Raw genomic sequence first — 25,975 nt, forward strand, 5'->3', positions numbered from 1 at the left:
TGCTAGGAGGAGTTGGGAATCATTGCCTAACCACCAATTGGCTAGGCTGTCCCATTTCTGATTGGCTGTCAATCCAACAAACAGCCAATCAGGAACGATGCCCCGTCCCGGTCGCATCCCCCTCCAACTTCTTCCAAATGGGAGAAGTTCCAGCCTGTTGAGTGGGAGCTGGAAGGGAGTGTGGAGGGCCTGGGACTGTGGCCCGTGTAGAAAAGGAGGGAGGGAGCTGCCACCACCATTTGGCCACACCCTGAGCAGCCTCAGCTGTGACGTTACCAGGCCTTGGAAGTGCTGCCATGTGTAGAGGGCGAGCCAGTCCCCACCAGTGCTCTCGCCACCCCGAGCAGCTCTGGCTGCAGCCTTGCTAGGCCTCGGCAGGGCTGCCCAGGGTGGTGGGGGGAGGGGTGGAGACCGGCCAGAGCTTCCCCCCGCTGCCCAAGGCAGGCCCTCCAAGGCCTGCAGAGGCCTCTGCGAGCCTTTTCAGGGCTCTGGGTGGAGGAGTGGAGTCTCCGACAGCACATTCTGTTGCCTCAAAAAGAACCACTGAGGCCTGCCCATGGTGGGGGGGGGGGGTTGATGGGAGTCCCTGCCAGTACTCCCCTCCCTCCCAAAGAAAAGGCTCATCGTGGCCTCTCCAGGCCTCGGCTGGCCTGTAAAGGGTGGAGAGGGGATAAGCTTAGTGCCCATTTTATTTCTAGGTACAATGGACTTTCTTGCTAGTTTAAAGAATATTCTCATGCTTTTAGCTGTACTCACAACGGGATTCAAAATCTTTCTGGCTACTCAACAGCAAGATGCCTTCCAAATATTGATTACTGTTTTGAGATTTAATTCCTTTGAGGAAACTTTTCTTCAGATGACTTAAAGTCAGATTTACCAGAAACCTCTAACAACACTATGCATAGTTTAAAATAGCACTTGTACTTCACAGGAAGCCTAACTTATTCATAACTCTTGTGATGTATTGACAAAAATTAAGTTAATATGTTGAAAGTAATCTAGTTCAAGAATATTTGCTGTTTATTGAGACACAAATGAAAGTAGCAAGACATACACTGATGAATTTTTATCAACCAATTTATCTCTGAGAACAAGCTGTCAGTCCTATAAATAGTTATTTTTCTAAATGAGAACTAGTGCAGTGGTAGTCTTTGTAAGGCCTTTAAAAAGCCAAGCACACAGAGTAGAATATATTTCCTGTAATATATTTCCTTTACTAATGGTCTGACTAGCAATTTAATATACAATTATCTGCCATTATTCCACTGAAAATGATTATTCCTCCACACCTTTGAAAAACAGGCTATAAAATTTTACTGCAGGACAGCACAGTTCATTATGCTAGTGGTTCTTTTCAAGGTGTACTGAGTTTGCGTTAAGCAGTTAAGATAATAGCTTCGTTTCTGGTAGGAGGTACCTCTATTCTTTCCTGTGGACATTCAAAACTGAAATGAAGTCAAAATATATGCATTTCTTGAGCAGCAATGCAGATAAATCATAGAAAAAAATGGAAGAAATGCAAGAATTTAGAATAATTGAAATAATAAATTTATATGCAAACAAGTGACAGTAAGGCTGCAATCCTAAAACCACTCACCTGGAAGTACGCCTCATAGAAGGACCTACTTTTTAGTAAATCTATCACATTATAATGGCCCATTTGAATTTCAGTTCTAGAAATGAGAAAATTCCAGACTGAAATGGAATTTTTTTCCATATCATACATCTGGGAAACACAGTTGAGGAATTACAATGGTTTAAGAGCAAAAATAGCTTTTGACTTGATAATTAGTACTGATCAGCTTCTTTGTGGATTAATTGCTGAAATCCATTCCTTGTAACTAAATCTAGAAGTAAATGAAATAAGAACTTAAAAATTAATAGTGTCTTGTTCACATATTGTCAAAGGTCCCAGAAAAATAATTTCCAGTGTTTAGATAAATTTCCTGTTGATGATGTTATCCGTTCAGTCCTGTCTGACCCTTGGCGATTCAATAGGAAAGTCTTTGCCACACATCTCTGTCATTGACCGCCTCTTTCAGTTGGTCCATGGTCATCCCTGTATCGACTTTGATCATGTCAAGCCAGCGGATCCTTTGGCGACCATGTTTCCTTTTGTTGCAGACCATGCTGAGCATTAATTATTTCTCCAACGAGTTTGATTGCATGATATGTCCAAAGTAAGTGGGCTTTAGCCGTAATATCTTCCCTTCTAATGACATAGTTGGTTTGCTCCTCTCTAAAACTATCTTGTTGGTAACTTTGGCTGTCCATGGTATTCGCAGCATTCGTCTCCAATACCACAATTCGAAAGCATCTATTCTCCTCCTGTCTTCTTTCTTCATGGTCCAGCTTTCGCATCCATAGCTTGTTATGGGGAAGACAATGGTGTTGACTAGCCAGCACTTTGCATTAAGGCTGATATTCTTATCTTTCCATATTCTGTTCATGCTTAACATTGCGTTCCGGCCCAGTGTTATTCGCCGTTTGATTTCACGGCTGCATCCACCAATTTGAGTGATCATAGAGCCAAGAAAGATTAAATCATCAATACATTCAATATTCAAATTTCCTGTTAAGATAATGTTTATAATGTTAATGTGTTTCTTTCTAAAATTAGTGATGAAATAAATTAAATTAGGTACCCCGTATTATATTTTGTGTTTGTATTACATTTTGATTTTTTAAATGGCCGTGTAACCTTTAATTTGTAGTTGTTTCTGATAGACATTTTGCTTCTGGAAGCAGATCTTTCCCTGCCTTCCTTCTATCCAAGCAGTCTTTCTGACCCCCAAAGGAGCATTAACTTGGGTCTACACAAGGCAGAATTTCCAAGGCCTGGCAATGTCAGAGCTGAGGCTGCTCAGGGTGTAGGCGAGTGCTGGTGGCAGCTCCCTCCAGACAAGAATTAGTGTGGGCTGGGGGACTGAGGAGCTCTCTGACTGGATTGCCTCTCCTGTTCCTCATGTCAGTGGAATGCCCATGGGATAGGAACCTTATGCTGTTTTCCCATAAATTCCCTTTGAAAAATCAGAGATGGTGAGGTTCTTTATCTTGTTCTAAGTAATTTAATTTACTACCACAGATTTAGATACATCACAGTCTTTATGGCATCACTTTACATTTTCCTTAGTTGTGAAAGAATGGATACTAGATGATGAAAAATGGAATCATAATGTTAGCGTAAAGTCATTTGCTAGCTCTGCATATATTAACCGGAAGTTTTGAGCGTGCAGTTTGCACATAACTTGTCAAGTCAGTATGTTTAAAACACAGCTTCTCTATAATTTAACCAAAGACACATATCCATGGAAAAGAATGTGTTGTACATGCTAGGGATGTGTGTCTGAAAATAAGAAAACATATGATGCTCTTCTTTCCTGTGCTCGTTAATATTTTGGGAAATGGTGACAGAGATCTTTGGAGTGGTATTTATCCCCAGACCATCAGTCTTTTCTTTACCTCCCCTTGGTATGCGAAGTTCTAGCCTCTCAAGGAAATGGAGTGAGAGACCTACAAATAAAGCTACATTCTGCTACATAACCCTGACTGTTAAGAGATCTCTCAATAGTCCTTTCCTATAAGAGAAGCTGAGCTCAGATGATAAAAAGTATGCCTTCACATAATTGAACATGGTTAATAGAAATTTCTTAATTTTCATAAGTTATGTTTTTGAGTATTTAATTGTGTTTTGCACCTTTAAAGTTAAGGTGGCAGTAGTTAAATATTGCATTAAACGAAAAAGTTGATTGCATTGAACTTAACTTACTGAGGATTTGATTATTGGGCCAATTAAACAATGAGAGTATGACCTCTAAATGTCACAAAACAGCGACTGGGGGTCAATTGTCTTGGCTATGCAAAATACTCATTTTTTCTTGTTATTAGAACATCATATTTTATCATTTTCATGTTTCTTTTAATTTTGTTTCAAATATTTGAAAATTGAACAAAAAGATTGTTTCCAGATATATTCAGAGTATCATTTATGAGTGGAGCAACACATTAGCATTGAGTTCACAATAGATCATATCGCTTTTATGCCGTCTTACAAGCTTAGCAGCACAAACAGAATAATCAACATATTATTTGGCTGTCATCTGCTGAACAGAAACCAGAGATCACAAGGTGGTTTTCCCTAGCTGCATTGATGGCCTTTTTGTTCCAAGCCCCCATCTGGGAGGGCCGTGGTGTGTTATCATATGGAACGCGAGGTTTTCTGTAATCTGCTTAGCTGCGCTGCAGTTGGAATCTTCATTCCATGTTTGAGTAATTTATAATTTTAATGAGACCAGGCTCTTGTGGGCTTTGAAATATATTAAAAGCTCTTTTGTGCATATGCTTTTGTTCTTGCTTAATAGGCTCAGTGTATTTAAACCTGATGAATTTTTATTCATGGATTTAGATGTCTGGGGATTAACAGACTGAGTATCATTGCAGTCATCTATTCGTGTTTGGAAAATGTAGTTTTACTGCTTATGGTTATAAAATATAGTTACATATTTTAAAATAATTTTAAAATAATTTTAAAATAGTGATATTATTAAATATTGATTTCATTTATTTATATTCAAAATGTTATAGTGTAGAGTTTGGACAGTTATTCTGAACATAATGTAATGAAGTATTAGTTCTAGGACTAATATACACTATATTCCATATACACGCCAATATAAAGTACTTCCTTAACATATTTTCTTAACAAGTACACTCCACTGAAATAAACTCTCCATCTACCCATCCGTATTTCATACATACATATTTCATACATGCATGCATGAGTGTGTGTAGGAAAGTTTAATGGAAAAATAATAATATAATAATTTTTAATAGATTTCAAGAGAAAAAGCAATAGGGTCATAACTTCTAGTTGTACAATTTAGTTGTTAGCAATTCACTGGGTATTATATAAAATTTAGAATAATCTTCCTTTCAGGCTTCTTAAGCAAATAGAGGAAGAATTAGATATAACATTATGCCAATCCAAAGTTCTTTGTGCTCTTCAGTATTGCATGGAACTTCCAAATGTGTGGGCTTCATCTTTGTCTTTTATGACGTAAGCAGTTCTGCACATCTAGCAGGCTAGCAAGTATAGAAGTGATCCTGATATGTGTCAGGGATTCTTTATGAAATATTGGGCCACCCAGCTGCCTGGTGAACCAACAAACAGGGCCAAGGCCTCCTTCTGTTCTTGTCTCCTAGCACTGGTATTCAAGGGTCTACTAATTCTGCATGTGGAGATTCTCTTAATCATGGCAAGTAACCATTGATGGACCTCTCTTCCATTTATCTGTTTAATTCCCTTTTAAAGTCATCACTACAGCTACCAGCAATGAATTCTATAATTGAATTACAGTAATGTCTCCTTCAATGCTGTGATTATGTTTCTGAAACCACAGTATTAAGTGAAATAGCTCTATAAGAGTCTCATAACATTGTCCAAATATGTGTGTGAATGATTGAAATTTTAGACAGCCAGTGGGAGAAATGGCAATCACCAGCTGACTTACTTTGTTAGGCTCCTGTGTTGGAACATCCTGGGAATATAATCAATCAGTCCTCTCAGGGTCACTTTCCATGTCAAGGCTTCCTCCTAGGAGAGCTGCAGCTGCCTTCTTTCAGTTCTGTGTTCCATAGTTGTTTTGGTACTTGAAAAAAGTGTGGGGTGAGGGACAGTATCACCTGGTGCTGGTTCAATGTGGTTGCAACCTCATGACAATTTTTAAATGGCCAATTTTTTTTCTAAAATGGCATTGGTGGCCATGAGTTGGGCCTGTATCCATCTAGCATGTAGTTTTGGGGTTTGAAGTATACACCACTACTCTCCATTCTCCAACACCCTTGATTTCTTAAAGTCTTTTAATGGAGTTTTAATGGGGGATTTTAAGATTGTTGTTACCCACCTCGCGCCTATGTAGGGAGTGGTGAGACATAAATTTAATAATAATAATAATAATAATAATAATGCTAGTATTGTGCAAGAAGATCAACATGCTATTCACTTTCTCCATGTCTTTTGAAATTTTATAAACTTATACCTCAGATGGGAAAAAATAATTTGACCTCTTTTTTCATGTGTGTAGCCCTTGGTTTTCTTAAAAAAGGCAGGACATTATGATTTTAAAACCCCAGAAAGATTTGATTAAGAATATTTATATTCAAGTTCAATATATACAGTTGGTATTTATTCTAAAATGTAGAAATGCATCAATAATCTTACTAATTATGAGCATTTTTATCTGTTCTTCTCTGGGTAGCTATACACAATGTACCATTTAAACTTATGTAGCTACCCAGAGAGAAACAGATACAGATGCTCATAATTAGTAATATTATTAATGTAATTCTACATCCACAACAGGTTAATTAAAAGGAAAGCTTAGAGAAGGGTACATGCTCCATCTGAAACTATTTCTTTGATTTTCCTCATCTTTTGTTAGGGAAAAAAATCATACTTTGTCAATTCTGCTGAGTGGTATTTTCAGCATAAATCCTTCCATTGTAGAGTTTGTTGAATTTAACAGTAACAGTTTAGTTACAAGAAGAGGATAGTTCTGTCCATGGATAAAATTTATTATGTGCATTGTCAATTGTAATCCAAGATTACAGAAAACAAGATGCTAATTTCTACACGCGATCAATGTACATTTCACCTAGGGAGTATTATTGTTTCAAAACCATAGAACAACAAAAAAATAATGATTGTGCAATCCTCTCAGGAGCTGCTAATAAAAGATGTAATAGGGGATTTAGGACTCTGGAAATAGCCAACTAATTTATGTGAATCTGTTTTATTTCCACTAGAAAGGCAAGTCTCTGTTGTGTCTGCATTGCATATTGCAGAGCACAGGCTGTCTATACAAAACCAGGCGGCTGCATATGGATAGTCCCTTGATATCATTCACTTGCTGTGTAATCTTATTATGCAAAGTTCTAATCTTCACCTAGAATGAATGCCTCTGGGTCAGAATATAGTCATATCGGGGTTTTTAAGGTCATGTTTTGTGATCCTTAGCTTATTTTTCTAAGTAGGGCTGGGATTTAAAGGGTATTCCCCAGACACTAGCAGAGATAGACAGCAGAACCTGCTGCCTTTTTGGAAGACAAGACCAACATGAGGTCCCTGGTAGGATTAAACTTGATTTGTAGCTGTAGGATTTTTAACAGATGTATTATTGGACAGGGAATAGGGGCCACCAGCACAGTGAAATTGGATCACGATTGGCATTCTCGGGGAGTCTGCTGGCTGCTAAAATAGCAGCTGCATGTGGATTTGACTTCTTTCAGGTGAAACGACTTCCAGTCATTTGGAAAGGATGGGATGAAAAGGAACCTTGGTGATAATTTTGATGTCTGCAAGATTTAGTACCAGTGTAATGGGATTATCGCTAACACCTTCACTGCAGAAAAAGCCACCTGGCGCTATAACTGGCAGCAACTGTGAACTAATCCCTTCCCATCTCTTGGATGTCATTCAGGAAGCTCCCAGCAATTTCTACCCTACTAGCTATGATTAATTTTATTTTAAAATAACACTAACTAATGAAAAAAATGAAAAGCTAGTTTTATATATGTTTTATACTTTCTTATTGAATATACATTGTCATGTAAAACATTGTGGAATACATTGTACCTCACAAATTTAAGCATGTCACATTTCTTCATTCATTTTTAGGCTTGCCTAGAGCAGCTCTGAGTAAGCCAGTACAGTCTCTTCCACAGCTGTCCAGCAAGTTGCAGAGAACTGGGGGAGGAGAATGTGCTGGCTCGCCAAGAGCTGCACTGGGTGAGCCACAGAAAGCTACCAGGCAGCCTGTGGTTCCATGCTGGGCTTGCCAAGAGAGTGGGAGGTGGAAAATGGGGTTCCACCTGTAAGTGTTATAGACCCCCACTTGTAATGAAAGGGCTGTTGCTGAATTGCAGTACTTGTTTTAATCCATCTAACTACTGACTAAAACAGGAGCTTTTTATTTATTGATTGATTTCTATACCACTGTTCTTGGTTGACTTGTGGCAGTTTACAATAAAATGATAAAAACACAATTAAACCCCTAAAAACACCCCTTAATACAATTGACAAGATAGCAGTTGATAGGAATTTAAAAAAAAACACCTCCCCCCCCATTGTAGCTTCAATAGGTTGCATTAAAAGCACTGCTGAAATAAAAAATAAATGTGTGCTTGTCTCTCCTATTTTGCACTTCTGTACATGTTTGCTGGTGTAGTGTAGTGGTTAGAGCATGGGTCTAGGACAGTGGTCCCCAACCTTTTTATTGCCGGGGACCGGTCAAACGCTTGACAATTTTACTGAGGCCCAGGGGAGGTAGTCTTTTGCCGAGCAATGTCACCGCCCCCTGAATCCCTGCTCCACTTGGTTTCCTGCTGGTGTCCCTGACTTCCCACCACCCACTGGGGGGGTGCTGCCAGCAGCAGCTGCACAGTGCCACGCCAAGGGGGAGCCCCAGCCATGGCAGCCACTGGAGAGCACTAAAGGTGAGCCGGCGGCAGAGTGGCAGGGTAGCTCCCGAGGGGGCAGCCAGGGAGGAGTACAAGGGGGAGCCGCGGCCCGGTACCAACTGATCCACGGACTGGTAACGGTCCCCAGACCGGGGGTTGGGGACCACTGGTCTAGGATATGGGAGACCCAGATCTGAATCCTTAATCTGCTATGAAAGGTTGCTGGCTGATCCTGAGCCAGTCATGCACTCTCAGCCTAATCTACATTAAAGTGTTGTTATTATGAAAATACAATGGAGAGGAGAATGAGGTAAGCTGCTTATGATCCCAATTATGGAGAAAGACATGGTAGAAAGTAAATGAAAATAAATTATAAAATCAATTACTGTGCACTGTCCCTTATTGAAAGAAATGGGATTCTGATGTCTGGGAAGTTATGTTAATTGAATCAGTACTCCTTGGAGCACTTATTACATTGTATCCTAGCAATGAATGTCTTATTATAATGGAGGAATATTAGTATGAACCGCAAGTAGTTTAATGTGCAAGATTCTAAATCAGGGATCCCCAACCCTTTTGATTCTGTGGACATCTTTGCAGTTCTGAGGTAGGTACTTAGTATTACCAAAAAAATTAGTTGCCACGGGAGGTAGAGCCAAACTTCTAATGGTTTCTGCAGGAGGGGAGCCAAAGAGAATACCTCTTTCTTCACATCCCTTGGGAAGAAAGAAAGCCTTAAGGGAGAATGGAACCACACACTAGCTACGGAGAGTCCTGGTTACTAGTAGGGGTATGTGCTTTGCTCTCCGTGCCGTGGCACTAGCCTCCTTTATGTCGCTTTGGGCTTCAGGGATTACCGAAGCGGCTGAACCGAGCTGAAGTGCACAACCCTAGTTACTAATCACACTGGCTAATAGTCTTCCAGATTTTCCAGTAGAAAACCCCCGGTTTTCACTATCTGAAGGAGTCTCAAAGCAGCTTACAATCACCCTTCCTCCCTGCACAGTTGATACCCAGTGTGGTAGATGAGGCTGAAAAAGTTCTGAGAGAAACTGCTCTGTGAGAACAGCTCTAACAGGAATGACTAGCCCATGCTCACCCAGCTTGGCTGCATGTAGAAGAGTGGGGAATCGTACCTGGCTCTCCAGATTAGAAGTCAAGAGTCTTAACCACTACACCTAGCTGACTTTATTTCAATGAGCAGCCACATAATGTTAAGAGTTGTGAAACATTCTCCAAGCCACATTAACATATAATTGTAATAAAACAATTGACTCCTTAGAGTCAATTCTGACAATTCTGGGTGTTGCAAATGTAGATAAAGAATGGCATCCAAATAATAATAATAATAATAATAATAGTACAAAGACAGAGTTCTGGATAAAAAGTCCGTTTTGATTACTCTTCCTCAGTCTGCCAATTAACTTTGCCACTTTTCTTCTGTGAAGGAAGTACTTCAAACACGATTCTCTACTAGAAAATGAAAACAACACCAATAATGACAACATAGTACAAAGCTGTGAATAGTCAGCAGAATATTACCAAGATAAGTTTTTACCTTAACGGGATTCAAGCCTAAAAGCTTCATAACAGGAAAAATCCTTTTCTTCTACATAGGCTGATGAATCTTCTAAATGTCAGAAGCCATAATATTTGCCCAACACAGTGTTGCGTTTTGCTTTTGTGAATGATGAATATTACACTGTGTACCTTCATTGTTGCTTGGCTTATTTCAATGAGGACAGCCAGAGACAAGCCTTGTCTTACAATGACTTACCTACTTTCTGAAAAGCCCAGCACTTCCTAAGTGAAATACTGTTAGGGGACTCTGCTCTAATTATTCACCGTTTTATGTATTTATTGAAACATCTATACATTAATTTGTCTTCCCAGACCTTTAGGCATATATGCAGCTCTCAAGCTGCAACTGGTTTATGGTCATCTCAGCAGGGAGCTTTCAAGGCAAGTGAGAAGCAGAGATGGTTTGCCATTTGTCTTCCTATGCTGAGGCTTCCTGGGTGGTCTGCCATTCAGGTATCAACCCTGCCTAGCTTTTGAGCTCTGCTGAGATTGGACCATACTATACTGTTCTATGTTTCAGGCATTTAGATACCAACTAAAATCAGATTTTTCGTATTCATTGCTGCATCTGTTTTGGTGTTTCTGTCAGTGCTTCCCACACACCCTTTCCTTCAGTCCATCTCTGCCTACTGAAATTTGGCCTGGTAGCTTGATCTCCTTTATTGCTTCAAGGATATCATTTTCTCTCTCTCCATCTCTCTCTCTTTTTTTTTAGGACAGTCGACAGTAAACTAGTCTCTTTTTATTTTCCTTTATAAAGCCCTGTGTGAAATCTACCAGAATTATTTTATGTTCTATCACTCCCACTCTGTTTTCTGTTTCTAACAGAAAATCCTAAGGACCCTGATTCCAAGGGGAAGGACTTTGTTAACTTCAAAAGAAAGGAATAAACATTTTGTTACTAAAGCAGTAGATGGTATTTATTAATTAAAATATGTGTACTAAATTTAGTCACCCAAAGACCTAACCAATAGGTTAAAAACATGCAATAAAACCAGAAAACATTTATACATCAAACCATGATACATTAAAATTACAAAACCCTTTAATACCCTTTGAAGACGTCCATTTCTCTATTATGACTGAATGTATACAATCAAACTCAAATGAGGCTGATTTAAGATAAAATGATATGATTTTATGGATAACTAATTCTTTACCATTGTCTAACCCCCAGTTGTGGTTGTGTTGGATGGGAAATATATGAATCTGTACTTGGGAATTTCAACCCTGGTTTCTAATACTAATCCACAGTTAGTGATTAAAAAGACACAGGATGGGGCGTCTATGGAGATTGACGCAGTCATCATTCAGAATAGTTAAGTTAGATGCAGCTGTGTGTCTCTTCTCTTTGATGTTTTTGGCCTTTTTAATGCAATACAATCTCCAGTTCTGCAAGTTTCAGCAAAAGAATGGCAAGAAAGAACCACTGATTGTTTTTTTGTTCAAAAATAGCTGCCTTTCTCAGCTGCTTTTTACCCCAGAAAGGTCAAGATATTGTTTTACTGTGGTGTAAAAAGGAGCTGATGGAAGGTTAGTTTTGAGAACAGAGCTAAACTACTGTATTTCTGCCTATCCCAGCAATTCTTTTGCTGAAACTTGAAATCTGAGGCTGCTTCTGATTGGTTAATTAATTAATATTATTTATATACCACACTCTCCTTGCACTTTTTCTCTTTATAACAGAAAATGTACAGTTCTCACTATGAAGTGCAGTTCTTTGGGGTCCCACAAAGATCAGTACTATGCTATTTAATTGGTACTTGGAATTTACAACTAGCTGCAAAGCCCGTTCCTAAGAACGGGCCTCGAAAGGGTCCCCTCCCCTGGCCAGGCAGCTTAAGGTGGTTTTGGGCTGCAGCTTGCAGCCAGATCAAGTGGGGCAGGCAGGGGCTGGGCAGCTCGTTATCAGGGCCAGGACAGAGCTCCTTAGCAGGAAGTGAGCAGGCCAGGAGGCCCTTGTCAGCAGGCCCAGCCTAGCAGGCCAAGAGGCCCTCGTTAGGAGGCCCTCCACCATGACTCTTTGCCCAGGGCCCTCTCCCTTTACCTGCTGCTGGCTCTAGGCACTGAGGCATCTGAGAGCAAAGAGGCTAGAGTCCAGGAACGGAGGGTGGGAGCTGCAGGGGAAGACCCAATCAGAGCAAAGCTGGCTGCACCGTGATTGGTCCTATTCTAACTTGGACAGCCAGACATGTCCCACCCCCTAGGCTGTTTCATAAATATATAGAGGAACAACAATGGATAAGGATTGGGGGTGAGCAGTGTGAAGGACAGGTTTTAAGATACCAAATTATTCAGAATGGTAAAAACTATGGCAGATTGTATAGAGCTCCAGGAGGACCTCTCCACACTGGATAAGCAATCACATGGAAAATAGTATAGATAAGTGTAAGGATATACACAAATATCCAAACTTTAAATATACATTGGTGCAGTCCAAACTGATGGAGACAGAGGAAAGGAAGTCTTGGAGCTGTAGTACACAGCTCAATGAAAATATCACCTTGCATGTCAATAGTGAAAAGGATGAGTTCTTTGCTGGGAGTTATTAGGACATGAACTGAACATTAAACAGCCAATATTGTTATGTCCTGTATGCATCTATGTTGTGACATGAAATTCTGCATATTGTTCTGGTTACTAGTAATCAAAAAAAAATTATTATTATTTTACTTCATTTATACCCTGCGTCTTCCCCCAATGGGCCAAAGTGGCTTACAGTGTAATCCTGTCCCCTATGTTATCCACACAACAACCCTGTAAAGTAGGTTAATGTGTGATTGGCCCAAGGTCACCTGTCAGGCTTCCATGGCAAAGGGGAGATTTGAATCTTGATCTCTCAGATCCCGGTTCTGTATTCTAATGACTACACAACATTGGATAATATACAAAGATATGAAGAGCTGAAAACCAGGAAGAAGAGGAGTTTAGAACTTTTCAGTTTATGACTAAGTTGAGACTTACAGTATTTGCTGGCATATAAGACTACTTTTCCCCCCTGAAAAACATGCCTCCAAGTGGGGGGGTCGTCCTATACGCCGGGTGCACTTCAGTTGGGATAGACATAGCTGCCCATAGTGGCCCATAGTACTGTAATGTAATGTAACAAACTCTATATTTTGAGTGGAAATGTTGGGGGGTCGTCTTATACGCCCAGTCGTCTTATACGCCGGCAAATACGGTAATAAGAATTTTCTAAATTAGTTTGGGCCTGAACAAAACATTCTTATGTATATATTTTCCCATGCAATTCCTTCCTGATTTTAGCCTCTTTAATTGTATTAATCTTGTGTTTGAATAACATCTAAGAAGACTAAGTAATTTATTTTGGGCTCAAATTGCTTTCTAGTTGAGGACTTTCTGGCAATTACTTTAGAAGGGACACTAACTGTGCTTCCTGCTAGATTTTTTTTGTGGTCATTAATTCACACCTGTCACATGACACTGATCTACAGACATTCAGTCTTGCTTGTATCACCTGCAGAAAGTGTTTTAAATTCACAACATTCTGCCCTCTGACACCAAGGGTTTAGCCCATACTCTTATAATTTCCTGGGTTGATTAAAGGACTACACTTTTTCTTAGGCTTCTGAATAAACTGTGGTTGAAGGTGTAATTAGCTCAAAATACAGCTGTTCCAGTTTCAGATTACATGTGCTCCTTAGCCTATTCCTGACCTGCATGCATCAAGTAGGAAAATAATTGACTAAAGTTTACTGATTATATATGTCATTTTTAGCAGCTGCATCATCTTACAGAAATAGTTCTACGAGTAGTACTAGTTGATAGCAAATTGATAAATCCTTCATTGGTTCTTGCATAGAGGGCTGGATCCAATGAATTACAAGTGATGTTCTGCTTGTAGAGTCCTGCCTCACCTTTACTTTGCTGACCCCTGTGCTTCTCAACCAATCTTCTGCTATGTCTTTGGGGGCTCTTGGATACTCTGTGGAGCTAATGTGAGAGGCTTCGAAGCAAAAGTGCCTTTTGCTTACATAACTGGACCTAAACATATTCTGAAGACTCACGGGGCATATAAAATTGCTTTTTGAATAGGAAGAAAATTAAAAAATTTTTTTTAAATCAAGAGCAGCTTTTTAACAACTTTTTTTGTCAACTTTGACATTTATCTGTTATTGAGAACTTTCTATCTTTTATCCTTCTACATATCAAGTATAAAAAACAATATTAGATAGCTGGGCAAGACTGTGGAAAGCTAATAATTTTTTTTCCTTGTGAACCTTATCAGTATCTGTTGCTTCTGTTGTCATCTGCATGTTTTTTTTCCTTCTTCTTCTTTGGGTCGATTCTGGCCCCATACTGTTTTGGTTTGCCATTTGATGTCTGCATATATTTTTTATACCTTTAGTTTTCACTTGGAGTTTTTAATTTTTTCCTATTTTTTCTGGTTCTTTTGAGACCACTTTTACTCTAGCATTTTTCTGGAAACTAATTTTGAATTGGATTTTTCCTCAAGCATAATGTTTCTGTTGGTTTACTTTGTCTCACTCCCACCCATCTCTAGCCTACTGTTCAACTACTCCCTCTCCTCTCTCTCCTTGAAAAGGCATGATCTTTTGTTTCTTTCTTTTTAGAAATGTCACTAAGATATAGGGATATCATTGGAGCATTGTAACAATAGGCTCAGGAGGTTTTCTGAATTCCCAGCTTTCAAAAAAGTAAGTCTCTAATGCCTTCCATCATGGAGATATAAGGGAAAATGCCTGTCTCTGAGAGAATGAGCTGGACATTAACTTTAAATATAAAGGAAATTGAGAGAACCTCCTAAGCCTATTGTTACAATACTCCCTTAAAAATCCTTATTTTTGAAGGCACATGTGGCAGAAATTAGATTGATTCTGTAGCTGTGAAAATGCACAGGGAGGGCAGATATGTGAAACAGTCATGCCCAACCTGATTCCAGTGCTTGTAGATCAACCCCCCCCCCAAAAAAAAAAAAAAAAAACAGGAATAGGCACAGTGAGCTGGAAAGGTCTAATATTCATATTTAAGAAAGATTCAGATGGGTAGACATGTTGCTCTGAAGCAGTGTGCACACACATGAAAGCTTATGCTCAGAATAAAATTTTAAGTCTTCAATTAATATTTAAATTCAAGAAGTTTTCTCCTAGAACCAGTTGCATTTAACATTTTAAAAATAAACATTTCTTTTTCCCCTGTGGGTTTTATTAGCATGAATGGACAGAAGAGAAAAAGATATAATCTTTATCAGTCATAAGTTGACTTCAACCTACTAACATGATGAGTCCACTAAGAAATCCTATTTTTAGATATGGCAACTTCCATTAGCGTTAGAGAAATATGTTCTTATAAAGGGAATTGCTAATGTGCATTTTTTCTTTTGCTCTTGGTAGTATATCTTTGAAAAGATGGTATCTAAATGTACATATATGGCTTTTAACCAGCAATATAGAATGTCATACCTTAATTTGAACAGCTAAGTGTAGGTGGTTATGATAACAATGTTTAATTTATTATTTGTGTACAGAATGTGTTGATTGCTTCTCAATATGACATCAGGTGATTTACAAAGAAAATTAAAAACTTGAACAAATAATCCCAATAAAAACAGAAAATTAAAGCCATTTAGATGACAGAACAAATTAAGCCAAGACCCTATGCCCCCCCAAAAAAATCAATATGTAAAAATAACAAATGAAGTAATATATTAGGAGGAAGCCTTTGTAACTTTTGCCAGTTCAGTGTCTACTGTGTACCTGGAGTGTCTTGGTGCAAAGAATGCCATTCTGAGTAAAGGGGACGTTTTAAGTTATCCACAACTGGAAGGATCAGTTAAATTAGTGTGCAGATTGGTTTTTGTGTTTATTTAAAAAATTGAATGAATTTATGTATTTATTAGTTATTTATTTATTATATTTATATACCGCCCTCCCTGAAGGCTCAGGGTGATTCACATAAAACAGAAAAAATAGATAACAAATTTGTTATTTTTCCTCTTAAAAATAATTTGAATCTTGATTGACTTTTGAAAAAAAATCTGATATTTTAAATTGGTGTATTTTAAAAGCATTATGATCAGAAATAATATAAAGGACATTATCTTCCCTTAAACCAGGATAAGCTGCATAACCAAAACACTGCTATGTTGCGAGATGTCATGGGAAAAACTTTTCGTCTTCTTGGATACACCATTCAGTATGGGTGCATAGCTCATTGTGCCTTTGAATATCTTGGTGGAATTGTTGTGGTGAGTTAACAAAGTTGATAATAGCTTTATAATAATGAAACAGCTATAATATTAACAAGTCATTTTTCAGCATGTTATTTTCCAGGGTACTGAAAATTAAAACTTTCTTGTATGTTCTAAGTTATAGAGTTTGAGCTTCCTTTAACCATTGTTTAAGATAGCAAACAGTGTATCACCTAAATTTCAGCCAAAGTTTAGCTTCTGAAAAACACTTGTAGCTTCACAAATACAGCACAAAACTTGGAATGCCCAGATTTGGATTCTATGTCTCTGCCACTCTATCCATTGCCAAGAATTCTGTGTACAACTGAGTGAGATTGAATTAGAAAATGGAGAAGGAATGTATGTGGCAAGTGCCATACATCTTATCAGCCATACATCCATATCCCATGTGAAAATGCTGTAAACATAATAGTCTATCTAAACATTGTATTTGGCAAGCTATTTTGCAAATACTAATTGTCCTCTCTCTTTTTGCTTTTTAGTGTTCAGGACCTTCAATGGAGCCTACAATTCAGAATTCAGATATTGTCATTTCTGAGAATCTCAGTTGCCATTTTTATTCCATTCAGAAGTATGTTATTATTTTGTCCAGCTGCAATTTTCCATTGTGTTGTTTCTACAATCAGTTGCTTACTGTCTTTTCTTTTAAAATATATTCTTGTTTACTGCATTAACATTATTCATAAATTCCCATTTTACTTTATTTTAGATAAGGAAGGTAACTACTAGCATTTTATATATGTCAGAAATTGTTCTCTTCTTGATGCATTTTAGCACTAATGCAAACATTGAGCACCCATAATGTATTGATTTATAAAAATGGACATAAACCTAAAAATTACAATTCAGGGTTCAGGGTGGCCCCTGAACTGGAATTTCAGTGAACTGTTCAATTCAGATATTTGGGAGAAAGAAGGGGGATCATCTGGGAAAGGTTAAATGGCTTGTAGCCATTTAAACCTAATAGCTGATGAGCGGACCTGCCACGCTTTTATGTTTAAATAGCTACTAACAGTAGGCTGAAATAGCTGTGAACCATTTCATCTGTTAGGGCCATAAATATGCATGCCATAAATATAGTAAAATGCTTACCTTCTGCAGAAACCATATTTTTGGTGTTTTGCACTAGGTTGCCAAAATCAAGCATCCATGTAGCAAACTGGTAGCTACATCCCCTATTTTAAAGCGCTAGCTGGGGAATCGCATAAAGTGGATTCACCAAGCTAAAAAGTTCACGTGGGCTCAAATGGATGGGTTAAATGGCTCAAAGCCATTTAAATTTAACAGCTGATGGGTGGACCTGCCATGGTGTTAGATTTAAATGGCTAACTGCCATTTCACCAATTTTGGTTCCCCCGCTTCCAAGCTGTTTTACTTTCCCTTGCTTGGAAGATTAAATAGTTTATTTTTTATTCATATTTGAATTTATATACTGCCACTCCCGAACCCAGCTGGCTCATGGCAGTTTACAATAAAACAATAAAACTCCCATAAAACAGCAACAACAATAGTCCTCAATAACAGGTAAAACGAATCTATTTCCCTATTCCGACCACAGCCAATAGCACCAGGCCGCACCAAATTCACAGCCATTTAAACCTAACAGATTGAGGAGCAGCCAGCTCTGTTCAGCTGTTAGGTTTAAATGGCTCAAATAACTCACCCTGGCAAAAGTCCAGTAAATGTTTGGGGGAACAATGAACAATGGTTTGGAGGCTACAAACCAGCCCAAGTTTGTGCCAAATTTTGGCTCATGAACTGGTTCATGTCCATCACCATTGATTTCTGCAAAGCAGCCATACTGTATGACTTCTGATGTTTTTAAATTATCTTGCCATATATTATAATGGGCAACTCGAGTTTATCTTCAGGAAGCAAGTCCAGAGAGCAATTCTTTCCAGAAATGCTGTAATTCCCATTTATTATATTATCCAAAGACCACTTTATTGGCACTTTGTAGAGCAGTGAATATGTACATAGTGTTCAACCATCATGAAATTCAGGCTTTATGCTTTATGGCATGTATTTATAATCATATTGCTGATGGATAACAATTTAAACACATGTTATGGTAGACAGTGGTAGGGGACAGGAAAAGCTGCTCTAGTTGCCAGGTGCAAGCTTGTAACCTAAAATTCTTGGCTCTTTTAAATATCCACTCAAATATCAAGCTGATATTTAATGCCTGTTACATGGAAAAAAGTTCTGGAGCAGGACTTTTCCCTATCTCACATCTCTGGATTATAACCACATGTTTCAATTCCATATTATTGGGTGATGAAAGAATATCTTGTTGGTAAACTTACTTAATTTTTAAATTTATATGGCAGGCCTGGGCAGAAGGGCAGTAAAAACCTATGGCATAGAATGCAGAGCTACATTCTTTCCTTTTTCTTAAGCATTGTGTGTCCATGACCTAGCAGGTTAAACCACCATGCCTGTAAATGGCTATGCTAAATTGGCATTCTCCAATATGTTAGATGACTTTTGAGATGTGTCAAAGACCTTTATTGGCATAACCACAACAAAGCATTTGTGTTCATTTGGAGAAAATCCTATGGAGGAATTTTGCAATATCTTAGGCAACTTGAGAGTCATGATCTAATAAGAGAAAGCGCACTATTGTCAAGGAATCGTGAATCTTGTTCATCCTCATGAGTGGATATATGGACCATTCTCTGAGATGGTTATGCTGCTCACAAAAGAGCAGAATGTGTTCCACTAAATCAGGTTTCTAGGAAGAGCATGTAGGGATGTTTCTATAAAGATTAGCCACCAGTATTTTGAAGGAGGTTTATCCTGTAAATATTGATTATACTGACATTTCCTTACAAATGTTTTTTTCAGAGGTGATATTGTCATTGCAAAAAACCCAAGTGATCCAAAATCAAATATCTGTAAAAGGGTAATTGGCTTGGAAGGAGATAAAATCTGTACCAGTGGTCCTTCAAATTTTAAGATCCACAGTTATGTAAGTATTATTGTTTTTTATTTTTTGCATTGGATTAAAATGTGCACATTTTTATATTAAACAACATATTTTAATTATCTTAACTTCTTACTAACTTTTTCTCAGAGAGCCAGTTTGGTGTAGTGGTTAGGAGTGTGGACTTCTAATCTGGCATGCCAGGTTCGATTCTGCACTCCCCCACATGCAACCAGCTGGGTGTCCTTGGGCTCGCCACGGCACTGATAAAACTGTTCTGGCCGGGCAGTGATATCAGCGCTCTCTCAGCCTCACCCACCCCACAGGGTGTCTGTTGTGAGGAGAGGAATGGGAAGGCGACTGTAAGCCGCTTTGAGCCTCCTTCGGGTAGGGAAAAGCGGCATATAAGAACCAACTCTTCGTCTTCTTCTTCATGAGTCATCAGATAATTTTTTTATGGAGAAGATGCAGTATACTTACATGGCAACTAGATTTCTCTGTGAGCTCAGTCTACTATAATTGTAAGACATCTGTGCAGCTAGATGAAAAATGCTCTTAGAGTTCCATCATTTGGCCCAAGCAAGGAAAAAATAGACATGCCATTTTTCGGAGTGCTGTGAGTGCTGTCCTGTAAGCCCAAATCCAGGTCAGCCATGTTGCTCTTGAAATCCAGTATGAACAGACTTTAGTTTAGTTTTTCAGGGCATCATAATAAGTTTAATTATTCAGGACATTATAGTAAGTCTCAGATAGAAAGAGAGTGGATATCATTTACCGACTTGTTTTATTTTCCTTTGCTCATATATTGTTAAACAATTGTTGCTGAAGCATTGCTTATACATTTTTTTCTTTTTGTAAAATTGGTCTTATGATCGTCTTTTGCATCCACATATGAAAGCCAATGGATCATTGTCCATGGGGTCGCGATGGGTCAGACACGACTTCGCACCTAACAACAAACAAACAACAACAACAACATGAAAGCCTAATTTAATCATGCTTACCAGCTTACATAAAGTAGGGAGATGCTGACTTGGGTATGCCTAGCACTACAAATGAGATGTCTATAGTTTCCCCCAATTTTAATTGTGGTTTGGAATAGGAAAGTGATACTTGGATAGCAGCAAAGTCAGGACCCAGCCCAGGGCGGCTACTCCTGGGAGAGAACAAATGGGGCAGTGAGTCAACACTAAGGAATGTAGTATTCCAGTTGCAAAGCTGAGAGCCAGATAGGACTCTCTGAGAAGAGGACCACAGAGGAGCAGTTAGAGGAATACTAATTCCCTTTCCTGGACTCCTCTGTGGTCAAGGCCTCCTTGAGTGGAAATGCCTAGTTGAAAATAGGAGCAGGGAAGCAGAAACTAGGAATGGCTGGAGGAGAAGAATAAAAGGTCTCAGCTGAAGGAGGGGAGGGGGCAGCTGGCTGGAAGAAGCTGGGTGAGGTGGCCCCTGCTATCATATTCTGTGGCAGTTCACCCCAAGAAGGCAATCTCAAAGTCCTCAATGAAACGCAGTAGTATATTGAAGAGACTACAAACAGCTACATGGGGTGTTTTGTTGCTAAAGTTAGAAACATACAGAACTTTGGAACAAATATAAAGTCAACCCTTCCCCCCACACACCATTTGTTCCCATAGCCTTTGCTTATACAGGATTCATTACCTTATCATTAAAGGTACACGTGTCTAACAACGACACCTACAGGCAGGAAACGGCAGCCATAATATTCAGAATATGAGAGGCGGACAGATGGCCCTGAAAGCTTGAGAACTGAGGAGGGGGGATGTGAGAGAGGAAGCCCTTTGGTTGCTCCAGGAGGATTCTGGGTCAAGACAACCATGGCAAGAGCCAGAGGTGAACATGACACTTGCCATGGAGCTTTCACAGAAAAAGATAGGGTATGGTGTCCAGGTTAACAGACAAATACCTCTATTAGTTTGACCTAATAATACCTAAGGAATTCTAGATGTGCAGGGAGTGGTATAAAAGCTGAAATTGTGAGCTAATTGTGACCTGGGACAGCTGAATAAATTCCCATGGTAGAAATAAGTGCCCACAGGACTCATTGTAGCACTGTCTTTGTGAATTTTGACTTAAATGTGCACACTCTCATTGGTCAGTGTAGGGGAATAAAGCACACTCATCCAGCTACTAGTAGCTTGGAGAATTTCCTTTATAAATAGCATTGTGGTATTAAATGCTGTAGCCTGATGTGCAATAAATGGTGTTCAAGGGTTGTTCAGCAAACTTTGAACATAGTTTTTATTACATTTTAGACTTAAACTGAATGAATCTACCTAGCAGTCAAAAACATTTTCTTTCTGGTGCTCTTCTTTATGTTTTTTGGAATGGGAATAAGGAAAGATCTTAATACAAGTGATCATGCATGACTTGGTAGTATTTCATTTGGTGCAGCTGGTTATTTCCTTGGTGTACATGTCACACCATTAACACTTGCACCAGTTGCCAGGAATTTGGGGGTGACATTTGATGCCTCCCTTTCTATGGAGTCTCAGGTTACCAAAGTAGGACGGCTTTTTTCCATCTTCACCAAGCCCAGCTACTAGCACCCTACTTGTCCTCGGAACACCTGGCCACAGTGATCAACGCAGCGGTCACTTCCAGATTAGACTTCTGTAACTCGCCCTTGTCTTTGATTTGGAAATTACAGCTGGTCCAAAATGCGTCTGCTAGGGTCCTCACTAGAACACCTTTGAGGGCCCATATTCAGCCGGTGCTTCGTCATCTGCACTGGTTACCAGTCTGTTTCCGAGTCAAATTCAAGGTCTTGGTATTGACCTTTAAGGCTATATCAGCCTAGGTCCCCTCTACCTGCGGTACCGCTTGGTTGCTTATGCTCCCCGCAGAGCGCTTTGCTCTGCGGGTACGAATTTGCTGGTTGTCCCGGGCCCACGGGATATTTGCCTGGCCTCGATCCAGGCCAGGGCCTTTTCGGTCCTGGCCCCAACCTGGTGGAATGAGCTTCTGGAAGAGCTAAGGGCCCTGCCGGAGTTACTAGCTTTCCGCAGGGCCTGCTAGATGGAGCTCTTCTGCCAGGCGTATGGTTGAGGCCAGGGCAGTGTCCCGTTAGTCCATCTGAGGATCTCCTCCAGTACTGAGATCTCTAACATCGAGATCATTATATTAGATTTATTGGATTGGCGCCCACTCTCTTTGAATGCTGAACATAGGGGATATTGGGACTGGAATTATGACCACTGCCGCATGTATGATGTTTAATGTATGATGTAATTGGGGGATTTTATGGGGGATTTTATTGTGTTTTAATTATTTTATGTTGTAAACCACCATGAAACCTAATTGAGGAACAGTGGTCTATATATAATAATAATAGTAATAGTAATAGTAATAATAATATGAATTTTAAAAGTCATTTTCCAGTTACAAATTGGCTCTGGCAGAAAATTGGGGGAGTTTTGCTTGTTTTGGACTGGGTGATTGCATTCAAAAATTAAAAAATCTAAAATATTCTGTCATAGGAAGGAGTGAGATAGATCATGCAGTTATGCAAACAAGACTAAAATTTTACTTACTGTAAATACTACCAGTCTTAAACAGATGTAAATTAGAAGTAGTTGAGGACAGAGCTGCCTTCCTGGCAGGTTAGTGAGTTGGAATTTTAACATATTTATTTCTAGTATATTAGGTCCAGGATGAGTGAACATCATCTAAGTTAGATGCAATATTTCAATAAGGGACTCACCACTTGTAGTGCTGGATCCAGTAGGTTTCCATGTGTACTAGTTTTGCAAGACACTGTAAGTAATTGGAGGTATTGTATTGGATTAGATGCTACACCTGTCCTACCAACACATTGAACAGTTTAGTTATTATTATTATTATACCCCACCTCTACTTCTGGCTCTAGTTTGAAACCTTCCACATTAAATGGCTCTTCCTTCAGTGGATGAGCCACTTAAATTAGAGGAGGGATACTTGGGCTAGACTGAGGAAGGCTACTTGGAGGGTAGTTGGATCCATCCCAGTATATCTTGTGTTATTGCTTATTCAAGTGGATTTACACTATGAGTTTACATTTCTATTCAAACATGACTGGATCCAGCCTCTAATTTGGCCAGTAGGTGTCAGCTGACACAACAGGCTGAAGACATTGGCTCCAAATACAACTCTTTCCCCATTTGATCTTGTAAACATAACCAGATAATTAGATGTCCAACATAACCAAATAGGTTATCTGTGCAACAGTAATATTTTAGAGATGAAAATTGCCTTGAGTCCTTAGAACAATGAAGAATGTGGTGGATACTTTTTAACTATTATGTGTCTTCAATTTAGATTATGTATTGGAATTGTTGTATGCTTCTTAAATGTTTTTTTCTCATGATAAGATCTTATTGGAAACCAGTGAACTGCTACTAAGGTATAAGAATGATGGATACCAACAAAGATTATAGTAAATATTAGTATATATTATATAACACACAATAATATTATGCAAGTTTTATCAATGTTTAAGATTATATATTTCATGCTTCTTTTCTGTTTTTTTCAAAATATAAACCAATAATAATAATAGAAAGACCTGAATAGACAAATCTGCGAAAGAAAGAAAGAAAGAAAGAAAGAAAGAAAGAAAGAAAGAAAGAAAGAAAGAAAGAAAGAAAGAAAGAAAGAAAGAAAGAAAGAAAGAAAGAAAGAAAGAAAGAATAGTTTGAATATATGAAAAAGGGGTGTAGGGTAGGGCATTTCAAAGCTGAGAACTTTTTGAACATTTCACCATACAGTTCTTGTTGACACAATAACATCTGGCTATAATCATTTCCTTGCCTTCCTAGAGTCTACATAAAAAGTTGTTTGCCTGGGTTTCAGAGGTCATCTGTATGGCCTATTATGCACGGCCACCGAAACAGTGATTTCAAGTCGCATGGAAAACCCGGAGGGGGAAGAAGCGAAGCAAACCGCTTATGGACGGGACGCAATGGTGGCAAAACCCAGAGTAACCGATTATGCACGCGGCGACCCCGCCGCTGCTTTGGGTTGTGCCCCAGTCACCCAGAAGCTGCGCTTTCTTCCGCGTTTCGCTAACGCGGCTTTTTCGGCGGCATGCACCAAATCTGTGGCCGGTTGCAGCCAGCTCTGTGCGTTATCGGTGATTTTAGTCACCGCCATTCCACCCTGAATGCGCGCTATCCCCCCTGTGCATAATGGGCCTATGTACTGATTGTGGGCGGGGGGGGGGGGGAGAATAGAGATTATTTAGCAGTGTGTTTTCAGATCACTGGCTTTTTTTTGCTGTGGTAGATACATACAGGATTCACAATGGGTAAATTTATGAATGGATTCTGAAGATGTATCAGTGTAAAAAGGATGAAAGCCTACAGAAATCAGGGGGAAAGTATCTTAAAAACATGCTCCCTGCTGGATCAGATCCATGGCTAAACAGCATCCTGTTTTCCACATTGGCCAGCTAGTTGCTTTGGGGTGAAGGTCCCAAGCCTATCTCTGTTTATATCCCCTGGCAATTTATATTCAGCAGTCCACTTTCTCTGAACATGGAGTTTCGTGCCTGAACAGGCACGAAACAGCATGCCTAATAGCCATACATTGAGACCTGTTCTCTTTGAATATGCCTAATCCTCTTTTAAAGAGATTTAAGATAATGGTCATTACTAAATATTGTGGCACAAGTTAATGATGCATTGTGTGAAGAATTGTCTGAACTGAATCTACTAATAGTTAAAATAACTGGTTGTTCGCAAGTTCTGTTGCTTAGGGAAAAGAAGAATAAGTTGTCTGAGCACTTTCTCCACCCCATACATACTTTTGTAAAGATCTATCATGTTCTTCCTTAGTAATATTTTTCTAAACTAAAAAGCCACTCAAGCCACACTCATCTAAACTTCAGGAAAGGCAAGCTGAAATGTATCAGGAAGGCTTTAGAAGATGATTAATGAACTGGTGTGGGAAGCAAGGGGTTAGATTTTGTGAGGATTTATTACTAAATTGAAATATTCCTTGTCCCCCCACACATAAGGGTACGCAGATTTTGAAGAAAGCCTGGATTGCAGTAGAGAGAGTTTCTTGGCTTTATTATTTCATGGTATCTGATGAAGAAGTATTCATGTGCACGAAAGCTCCTACCTTAAATAAAACTTTGCTGGTCTTAAAGGTACCATTGGGCTCTAACTTTGTTCTGCTACTTCATACCAGCACAGATGCCCACCTGTATTTTACATTGTGTCTCAAATTTATCCTTATAATTACAATCTTGTGATATAGGTTGAGATTATGTGATTGGTTTAAGGTAACCCAGCAAGATTTCACTAACGGTACTGTAGTTTAGGTGACATTTGCTAAAAAAAACCCAAACCCAAAACCAAAAAAACCAACAACAACCCACCACTCTATCCCCATAGAAGGTGCTCCCAAAGAAAATAACAGACCTGAATAACTTCAGGATCCTGGGGGGAAAAAAACTGAATGTGGATCCCAAAGTAGCATTTGGAATCTGATTAATCTGGAATGCCAATACTTGTGCCCTCTACAAAATACAGATCTGAAAGATAACAAGATCTTTTTTCTACTGCACATCCCTAGGTGAGACCTTGAACCCCAGGTTAGATCTTCTACTCATCAGTAGCATTTCCATCTTGTGGGGATTAAGCTTCAGTTATATATTTGTGCATAAAATCCTTTACCAATATTCTAAATAGCTGCTTTCATCATGTATAAATATGTTTAACAGTTCAGTATTAGAGATACTTACTTTAATGCATCATCAAGTCATATAAAATACT

The 25,975-nt window shown here is 39.0% G+C and overlaps 2 protein-coding genes across 3 annotated transcripts in view; one reads left to right on the forward strand and one right to left on the reverse strand.

Annotated features, from left to right (window-relative positions):
• Window positions 1-5,076: 5,076 nt before the first annotated feature.
• Window positions 5,077-25,975, forward strand: part of IMMP1L (inner mitochondrial membrane peptidase subunit 1) — a 44,030-nt gene continuing 23,131 nt past the window's right edge. The window contains exons 1-4 of one of the 2 annotated variants that reach the window (XM_077321957.1): window positions 5,077-5,255; window positions 16,136-16,267; window positions 16,753-16,841; window positions 19,118-19,241. In XM_077321957.1, coding sequence (XP_077178072.1) covers window positions 5,109-5,255; window positions 16,136-16,267; window positions 16,753-16,841; window positions 19,118-19,241 — 492 coding nt within the window. In that variant the 5' untranslated portion in view covers window positions 5,077-5,108. The remainder of the gene's footprint in view (window positions 5,256-16,135; window positions 16,268-16,752; window positions 16,842-19,117; window positions 19,242-25,975) is intronic. The other variant, XM_077321958.1, reaches the window with a different exon arrangement.
• DNAJC24 (DnaJ heat shock protein family (Hsp40) member C24) overlaps window positions 19,261-25,975 on the reverse strand; it is a 115,499-nt gene continuing 108,784 nt past the window's right edge. The window contains 1 exon segment of the mRNA XM_077321959.1: window positions 19,261-20,145. Coding sequence (XP_077178074.1) covers window positions 20,128-20,145 — 18 coding nt within the window. The 3' untranslated portion in view covers window positions 19,261-20,127.

This window comes from Paroedura picta, chromosome 2, assembly GCF_049243985.1.
Source record: "Paroedura picta isolate Pp20150507F chromosome 2, Ppicta_v3.0, whole genome shotgun sequence".
Taxonomy (NCBI): domain Eukaryota; kingdom Metazoa; phylum Chordata; class Lepidosauria; order Squamata; family Gekkonidae; genus Paroedura; species Paroedura picta.